A 9,841-nucleotide genomic window follows, 5' to 3' on the forward strand; every position below is an offset into this window, starting at 1 on the left:
AGTAGTGAGAGATCAGTGGGCTAATTATTCTGATAGTCAAACATTTGAAACTTATTTGCCATACTAGTGTTTCTCCTGATTGATGCAAATTTAAAGCTTAGTGACCCTTAGTAAAATTCGGCTTTGTGTAGACACTGAGATATTTATAGCATATGTATGTGGCATAAGGGAAATATTTCCAGTCTTTATTCTCTTATAATTTCCTTTTTTCCATTCTGGAAAGGGAAGAGGTGAATTGTTTGTTATCCTTTGGGAACATGCTAAACTGCTGTTTCTCACCAAAGCCTTGCATTTACCTCCGTTTCCTGCTGACCTGCTGTTGCAGGACTTAATGAAACGTACTTCCAAATTAAGTTCTCATTTTTCCCATATTACAACTATGTACAAAACACAGAGTTAATTCAGTGTTTTAGAAACTCACATTTTGCCTTCCAGAATTTGAGGTCTTAATCTGTCTTGGGGATCAAGTCATGTTAGATTGCATCCATGCAAACATGAATTCTGACTTTGAGTAGAAGCAATTTGTACTTGTGCAAGCTGCCTTTAAATGTACCTGGGGCATGCACAGGGAGAGCTCAATCAGTTTGGTTGTTGCAGCACCCTGTCCAAATACTTCACATACATAGATGTGATCACACTGTTATCATGCAAAGCTAGTTTTTACCACAAGCCTTATGTTATGCACATCAAATGGAAACAAATGGTTTCAACAAAGTCAAATGCAAATCTGACTTGAATCAGAATTTTGCAATTTTAGAAAGACAGAAAATATCAGGGAAATTTTGTCATTTATTTGTGTCAGAAATTGAATAAAAAATTTCAAACACTGGTTCTATACGAATCCACAGGGAAAACAGGCAAGTTCTCAATTTTCTTTAGATGCATTGCTTTTGACAGCTGAAGAATACAGCCTTTGAGAAGTGTACAAAATTTATTTCAAATAAGATGTTATTTGAAATGCATACTATCTTTTTACAAAATATACAATTAACCAGCTAGTTGATAAACATTTCTATCGAAGTTTACAATCAATGCCTTTTTCAAAGCAGATCTTAGAGTATCAGAATGCCTTTGAAGAACAGATATTTAGAATCTGACAGAGGGCTTCCTAGGATGCTGGTTTATTTTTACTTCAGTGAAGGACCATGCATTTATAGCTTTCTGATAGACACATTATGTATTTTTTACTATTTTATCAAAGTTAATTGAATAACTGTGGTTATATAAAAGATCCAGTGCCACAATAGATCCATATACTCATTCATAAGACATAACTGTTAAATAGCTACTCTTCACCTTTCTTGCTTTCCCACATTCTATACCTGTACTTCTAAACAGAGATAGCCAAGGTTATATATCAAAGCCAAGTTAAATAAATAACTTTTAAAAATATATATGTGGTAGAATACCTCTTTGGGAAGCTGCTTTTTTTTTTTTTTTTACACAACTCCAGAACTGGTTCTGATGTTGCACTTTAACTTTTTTCCATTTGTAACTCCTGTTAAACTCTGCCAGTATTAATTCAAGTAAGATTTCAGGTTCTAAAAGATAAGGGGTTACATATGCACACAGATTAGAAAGTTTAAGCTATCCAGTTGTTTTGATTGCTGTTCTTTCATTAGAGACTGTGTTGTAAAAAAAAAAAAAATGTAATGCCAGATTTAAACCACAACACTTCTGATCTTTGATTGTCTTTATATAATTTATAAAAAATGCTGACATTTCAAGTCTAGTGCAATGATTTAAAAATCTGGGTATATTTTGTTTTCAGGTTGTTTTTTTTATGCTAATCAACGAGCTACCACATTTTCCTTCATATGCAGGTAGATAATTTCTGCTGATATAAAAGGCATATGTGAAGCATGTATTTTTAAGAACAAACCTCAGACTGTAAGCTCAAGGTATTCTTGACCTCCAGTGCTGAAAAGAACAGCCTGTTTTCTGTTTGAAGTCTTCATTCATTGTAGTGCTAGGTTCAAATATCCCATTCATTTAAATGACAGGAATAGAGTGCTCGGGCAGACCAAACAAAGGTTTCTTTTCAATGGTCTATTTTTATGCTCTATTTATAATACTGTAGCAGGTATTTTAGGAAAACTACTATTAAGCAAATAGCTCTATAGTACTGAATTTTCATGCTAGTTTTAACTGTCTGGTTTGGCAGCCCAGTTTAAGAAAACAAATGATAGACTTTGCAGTAACAGCTCATTAGACAGGAGGATGGGCTTGACCTTAAGGCCTGGCTTGAGAGATCTGAGTTACCAGTTTTGCATGACCCTTGGCTAATCTCTTATCTCTGTGTGCTTCAATTCTCTATCTATAGAATGAGGGATAACACTCTCTTTGCTTTCTGATATTGTAAACTCCTACTATGCTTACTACACATGAAGCCAGTGGGACCACTAGTGTGGTGATGACTTTGGTACTATTATAGTAATGCATTCTATGTTATTATTAAGGTAATACCATAAAGATGTAATGTTAGATGTTAGAGCATATGTATATATTATTAATATATAAAATTATAAACAAAAAATAGGACTTTCATAATTCCTTTCTGGAGTCTGATACTATTTCATCCTAAACACTGTCTCATACACAGCCTGAACTGGGTAGTCAACAGCACTTTCAATTTCACTCAGTTTGAACATTATATAGCATCAAGAGTGCCCTTGGACAGATCCTTCTTTCTTAGTGCCCCTGGAAATCTAGCTCAGATCAATATCTACCTGATGTTTGATTTGATCTTTAACTTTCACTACTAATTGTGAGATCCAAATAATTTGCAGGTAAGTTCATGTACATTGCCTGTCACCACAGTTCTTGCCCCCACCACAACTGGGTGTGAGACAGCAGCCTTTAGTCCAGGTCCAGTAGAATGTGACAGACAGGACTGCTGAGGATGGGACTGTGGTGGCTATCAGGTCAGCTGTTGTTGATCTGGACTTTTGACAAACTCCTCTTATTAGTTTAACTGTTGCTCCTTCAAAACACTGAAAAGTCCTGTATGAAGTTGGGGAAAAAAAGAAAATGAGTGAAATATTAATGAGAGATTGAGTAGTCTAAATAAGTCTCATACAAAACAGAATACATTATTTATGAAACGTGGATGAAATTTGGAATATTATTTCTTAATTCGGAAATTTCAGCTACAAAGTTGGAGGAAAAAAGACAAAAGCAAGAATGCTGCTAATATAAAATTTTCTGCCTTTTTTTTTGTCCCATGTTTTGTGTATGGAACTGATGAAAAGTCAAACTCAATCTTCTCATTTCAAATGCTGCAAGAGGCTGCTGTGCTCATTGTAGTTTCCAACCACTAGTTGAAATTCAGGCTTAAGGGTGCATCCTGTTTGCATCTGCAAATGGCTTTATCCATATGTACAACTCCACTGAGACCAATAAGATACTCATGTGAGTCAAGCAACCCAGGCATGTAAATATTTGCTGAATTTGAACTAAAACTGGAAGGGAATGTAAACGTAGGTGGTAAATCCTACTTAAGATAAAGGATAGCACCCACAATGAATGAAGTTAAGAAAGTTAGTTCAGGTGCCTGTCTCCCCTTACACCCTTGTAGAGGTTTACTGAGTTCTAAACAGCCTTATAAAGCAGAAGGATCTTTAACTAAATATCTACAAAATGTATTGAGAATTTGTAAGTTCACTGTTTTGTTTGGTCATTGACTTTCCTTACAAGAAATCAGCTCCCCAAAGAAAAGGAGATAACTCTGAAAATATCTTGATATTCTGTGGGAAAAGGAATTCCAGTATAAATGCACATGTATAATGCAGCTACTGCAGTCTCAAGCAAAATACATTAGTTATATCAGGCTTCAGAGCACATTACAGAAAATGTAGATGCTTTCTACACAATTTCCAGGCATGGATGCTGAATGGGATGGAAAGGGGTTAAATGTACTCTTTTTAGGAACTGAAGCAAATAATTCAGAATTTATTCACAAAGCCACTGGGTCTAAATTCCTCTAAATTCCTCTCTCCATTCATTCTCTGCCTGCTGAGTTAATCGATCCAATTGTTTATCTTTTTAGGTTTATGCTTAAATTGATGATGGAATATAATTTAATCTGTCTCTTGTTTAAATGTAGCAGTGAGGAGACATGGCATTCAGTAGTAAAGCATTCCTCTGGCATGTCTCTCTTTCTACTTGCATCTCAATTCTGCCAATCAGTATGCAGCCTGAGATTCAGTTTAAGATATGACAATCTTTTTTTTTCAACCTCACAAACTTGCCAGTTTACCATCCCATACGCACTGACAAGATTCTTGGTATAGGGTTGTTAAAAGTTTTACTTTAGTCTCCTTTTCACTGTTAACCACTTAGTAAATCAAAATATCTTGGTTCCACAGAGTGTAGATTCTACCACCATTTATTTAGGATCCAGTCATGCCTGGGGCTATAACATTAATTTTAATATATAATGAGTTTCAAAGATGCAAAACTACTGACTGCATGTTTTATTCATTCTTAAATTGCAAAGAGCACCAGGTTTCCTTTTGATGCCTACCATATTAGCATATGCTACCTGTGTGCTTCTGCAGTCACTTAGTATTTGAATGTATCTGCCCTCATCAGCTATAAAGCATTAATGTTTTGCACTTGTATAGCCTTTTATGCAAGGAGCTGAAAGTCTTTTGCTGACAATGATTAAGAATTACAGTCCCCTTTGAAGTGGGTGAGTGCAGCTACCTCCATGTTACTGACGGGCAGAGCGAGGTGACTTCGCCCTGCATCCAAGGCGAGGGAAGTGCCAGCGCTTGCAGCCCGGAGCATCCCCTGCCAGCGCCGCTCTGTCCAGCCTCTGCACGAAGGCCTCTCTCTGCCCCGCAGCTTTGCCAACCGCCTCGGAGGGCAGCGTTCGGCCCGCTAGCGGGCTCAGGTGTTATTCACGGCCGCACGGAGGCATTTGGCGGCGGGGGTGGCCTGGAAGGGGGACAAGGCGGGACCCGCGCCCCAGCTCCGGGCCAGCGACCGTGCCGCCGTGCGCAGCTCCAGGGCGCTGTTCCCAAACCGGACGAGGGGAGCCCGGGTGCAGCCATGCCTCGCGCACTGTTCCAAAGGCAGGCGTGAATTTCCAGAGGTGCTCCCTGCGCCCCGCGGGCCCGGCCCACACGCGCGGATTTACCTGTCGGCCCTGCGCCGGGGCTCAGGGGAAGGGCACCCTGGAGTGCAGCGGCATGCAGCGCCGGTGGGAGCAGCCGTGCCGGTGGAGCTTCCTGCGCAGGGCCAGGTTGGCTGCGGAGAGACAGAGAGGGAGGGAAGCGCGGTGAGAGGGGCTCCGGCAGCGCCTCTCCCGGGACGGGCCGGCCCCGACGCTCCCGAAGCTGCCGGTGCCCCCCCGTGCCGCCGGGGCTTGCCGGCAACAAGTCTGCGACAGCTGCCCGCCTTGGGTCCCTATCTATTCCTGCGCTTCCCCGCCTCCCCGAAGTTGCCAGACTCCTGGGATAGGCAAAGCATCCTGTCCCGCTGCCGCTGAAGTAGGCATGAAGCGCGCAGATGGATGCGCCGGGTGCAGACCCGTCCCGGAGGGCACAAACCGCGTGTCGGACGCGGCCACACGAACGCGCGGAGGTGCCCACGGCAGGCACGACACCCCGGCTCCCGCCCCGGCACAAGCACCACCCCGGCACAAGCTGAGACATCGCCTACCTGGCCGCTGTCCGTAGGCTGGGAGGAGGCTAGCCAGGAGCACAGCCACGATCCAAAGCAGCAGCTGGAGTCTCATGTCTGCAGCGAAGGCGGAGGCGCGCTCTGGGGTGTGTGTGTGTGTCCCGGCGAGGAAATGGGTGCCCAGCCGCCCGTGAGGGGCTGTGGGGGCTGTGAGGGGCCGTGGGGGCTGTGAGGGGCCGTGGGGGCTGTGAGAGCTGTGAGGGGCCGTGGGGGCCGTGGGGGCTGTGGGGGCCGGCAGCGCCCGCAGCCGCGGCCCGCTCACACGGGAGCCCGGGCCGGCCGCCTCCACCAGCCGGGTCAGTGATCAGGCAGGGCCACGGCTCAGGGGCTGCGCGGCTGTCCGGGCCTCCCTCCCTTCCCTTCTCCCTTTCTCTCTTTTTCTGTCACTCCCCCTTATTTTCCATAAGCAAACAGCGCAGGAATGAAAAGCCCGTGTAAACAGCAGCTCCTGTCAATGCGTAGGGGCAAGGAGCCTCTCGAACAATGCGGCCACTGCACTTTAAATTCAACCCGGCCAGGAAAAAAACATATGTAAAACAAGCCCCGATGTTCCCTCCCCCATTTGCAACTGTTTAAACTTTGCATTGCCCATATTGGTCCCACATGCAGACACCAATGGCAGGGGCAGGAAATGCCCCCCCGACCTTTGTTCCCCCCAAGGCGGGGGCAGGGAAGCCCCCCAAGCATGGCCCTTGTCCCAGCTCAAATGCTTTCTCTCTTCTCCAAACTAGCCGCGAAGTTGTGGCTATTCAAAGTGAAACTGGCAGTGCTTAAGGCTAATGAGTGTCTTTTGTACCGTCAACTATTTTAAAATGATCGGAATATTCAGGAATTAAATGGTGAGCTTTTTTTACTGTGTCGGGTAAAATAGATATATCTGTTCCAGCGGTGCCAGTTTGAGGGCAGCAGTTTTGGATGGGACATCTATTTGCATAACCCACCTGTACATTGCAATATATTTATACTTGACTATGATGAGATCTCGTTTTAACAAACCACGCTGAAACCAACTGATGCAGATACCCAAGCCTGAGGAGAAAAAAGGCAAAACCTATGGAATTTGGGAGCAGCAGTGGTGGCTTTGAAATCCAGTGATATACTAGCAGCAGTTGAAATTCTACTGGTCCTTTTGTTTTTTCCAACTTGCTGATTTCTTGTGATGAATTAGCACCTAGTCATTTGCAAAAAAAAAAAAAAAAAAATTTGTTAATTTTTGGGAAAAAATCTGTTCTAAAACCTGTGGGAAAGAGTACATTTCTATATAAGTTACACAATACTACTATTACTAGGTAACTATTATAGAAAGTTGGATAAAGTTGTTATTTGCCTGTTTCCTATTTGCCCATTTCCTGTTTCCTGAAAGAGTGGAATATATAACTGGTTTGTTGAGAGTTTTTGGGTGTTTTTTTTTGTTTTTTTGTTTGGTTTTTTTTTTTTTTAATTCAGTTGCCCCTGTATCATTTTCCCTTATTGTGAGCTTTCCCATCATGTTTAAATGCCTGTTTAATTCAATAGTGCACACTAGTCCCTCCTCGTAGAGTTGTACATCATTACTTGTTTACCTGATTTGTCTAGGTAGAGTATGCCCATAATTGCAGCTTGAATATATGGAGGAAAATTATTTTTGGTATTGATTTGGTATAATTTTAAAATTATACCAAGACTGCTGAGGAAGGTGTCTCAGACAAAACAGTAACAGAGGAAATCCTCTGCTGGTTGATCAGATTTGACTGTCATAACAAGGAGATGTCCCTGTGTTCTTCTTTGCAGCTTGGTGGTCATCACGTTTTCTCTATGTGATTTCTGGCCTTTGAAGTGAACTTTTTAAAACATTATTGCTACTAGTTCAGCTGAAATCAGGGTCCCATGGTGGCAGTGACAGAATTTTCTTAAGGGTATTATAAATTCAAATACAAATGAGGTGGAGTAGGAGAGGAGTGCTGTGACCAGATAACTCAATGAGTTTGTAACAGAGCCAGGATTGCATCCTCAATATCCAAAATGTCACTCTGGCTCCACTAGGAAAAGTGTAGGGTTGTGTTCTCCTGTTCACCATGAATGAGAGCACTCTGGCCCCCTCATTCATACAGCCCTGCAAATGACCATCACTTTCATTCAGCAGGTAAGGTTCAGGCTCATAACCTTAAGGTGGAAAGTAGTACAGACTTCAAAGTGATAGGGACTCTGCAAAAAGCTAAAAGGCAGAAAGAATGCATGGACCATCACCAGTCCCTCCGGCTATCTAGGCCTCTTCTGCACCTGAATGTGGTGAAGTTTACCCACATTCTGAGGTGACTTTAAGTTTAAGGGACTTGAGTAAGATGCTATAATTAAGTGCAATATTTATTGGGGTTTTTTCCAGTTTGTTGATTCCACTGTTAATTCTATGCCAAAGTTTACAAATGTTTATTTATCAAATAAAATCCAAGTCACTATAACCTGCGTATAGAGTTGTTATACTTTTCATGTAAGATACAGTAATAATTCTATGCTTCCCCACTGAAAAAATTTCTAAACTGTAATACAGCCCCACTCTAAAGTTTGTAGTTCTTTTGCAAGCAGCTTTCCTTCAGGTACTTACTTTTATGTGGTGTTGAGCCGCTTGAAATTAGGCACATAACAACTCAGTAGAATGTAGTGATGTAATAGTTCTGCCTTTTTCACTGTTAGCTGGTGGGTTTTGTGCTGGCTTAAGAGGAAAAGGAATGTAAAGTGAGTAGGAAAGCTGGAAGGCTGTAGATAATGGTTTATGAGCTAGAAGAATTGCTTCTTTGAATCAAAAGCTTTCCTTCTCTCATAATCTAAAAGGAACATAATAAAGCAATGAGGATTGCAGCATTTATTACCTATATCATTGCTACTTCTCCAACAGACATTCTCTTCCCTTTTTCCTCCTTGATAGGATCAAATAGTCAGTTATCAGTTTACATCCAGAAAGTGAAAAAAATAGGTAGTATATTGGAGAAATAAAGTGTTGAATAGGAAATGCCTTTCCTGAATATCAAACATTAACTGTAAGTAACACGTGACATCATCTTTTGCTTAACACATTTCAGTAAGTACTGTATCACTTCACTGGTTATTAAAAATTGTTCTGGGTGATTTCAGTACAGTGACTGCTTCAATTTGATTTGGGGAAAAAAAATTGAAAACATGTTGCCATTTCTAATAATAAATTTGGAAGAAATAAGCAAAAAGTGTCTGAGGGAATATCATATCATTTCATTCATATATATTCATATCATATCATTTTTTAGAAGAAAAAAATTTATCTTGATAAATGAAAAACAAGTTACTGGAAGAACAAAATGTGAACTAATGTGAGGAAGCAGTAAAATGCATGGTATTAAAAAACAGAAAAAGCAGAGTTAGATTATTACAATAGCAGAGAAAAATAATTGGGTACCTCCTAGTATGAAGTAAGAGATTAATTTGCACTCCCTATTGCTCTGCTAGTCAGAAATTGAATACTACCTTTGATTTGAAGGCCAACACATAATTATAAACAACTCTAGTCTTTATCATTAATATTTGAAGAAAACTTTCAAATGCCATCAGTATCAAATGTTAAATGAAGCTTCTAAAGTACAGGAATTAATTGTTATATATAGCAATGCTAGTTTTAATCCTGATATCTCAGATGTCCTTTGGATAATAGCACTTCCCTTCTCAGAAGCCTGTAAAAGTACATAGAACATTGTGGATCCCTCCTGTTTCATAAGAAACCATGCTGAATGCTCAGCAGTGATAGTAAGTGATAATAAGAGAAAATTTTTGTTTATTTTGACTTGAAAGTGTCAGATAAGATATAATACCAGAGTTTCTACTCACATTTTCTAACTTTGTTTTTCTGAAATTAGTCCATCCTGATCCAGAGTAATTATTTCACTAACCAGACAAGATTTGTGATAAACATGATTACTGATCAAAAGAATTTTGTGAAGCACATCTTTGAGTCAAATTGCAAACGCCACTAGGGAAAGTTCTCAGCTGTTCCTTGTTCTGTTCCTTCCTGTTACATTGCAAGATGGTAAGTGTGATGTGCACAAACAGAAATTTTAAAAAAGTGCAAAATGATCATGTGAGTAACCGCTTGAAATGAAGAAATTGGCCAAGAAATGCTCAAAGGGATAAATGTTGAAATGTTGTTTAG

At 40.8% G+C, this 9,841-nt stretch overlaps 1 protein-coding gene across 1 annotated transcript; it reads right to left on the reverse strand.

Moving 5' to 3' along the window:
• Window positions 1-771: 771 nt before the first annotated feature.
• On the reverse strand, window positions 772-5,844 carry APELA (apelin receptor early endogenous ligand). Its single transcript, XM_079307471.1, has 3 exons — window positions 5,668-5,844; window positions 5,144-5,253; window positions 772-3,003 (listed from the first exon to the last, which is right to left on the reverse strand). The coding sequence occupies exons 1-2, from the start codon at window positions 5,741-5,743 to the stop codon at window positions 5,165-5,167; spliced, it is 165 nt and encodes a 54-aa protein (XP_079163597.1). The 5' UTR covers window positions 5,744-5,844; the 3' UTR covers window positions 772-3,003; window positions 5,144-5,164.
• Window positions 5,845-9,841: the final 3,997 nt, after the last annotated feature.

The sequence above is a fragment of the Erithacus rubecula genome (assembly GCF_903797595.1).
Source record: "Erithacus rubecula genome assembly, chromosome: 5".
NCBI lineage: Eukaryota > Metazoa > Chordata > Aves > Passeriformes > Muscicapidae > Erithacus > Erithacus rubecula.

Bases quoted from the DNA above. Each gene is read 5' to 3' on its own strand.
- APELA (XM_079307471.1), bottom strand. From the start codon at position 5,743: ATGAGACTCCAGCTGCTGCTTTGGATCGTGGCTGTGCTCCTGGCTAGC. The intron at 5,254-5,667 runs GTAGGCGATGTC...GTCTCTCCGCAG, and splicing joins AGCCTACGGACAGCGGCCAG to CCAACCTGGCCCTGCGCAGG.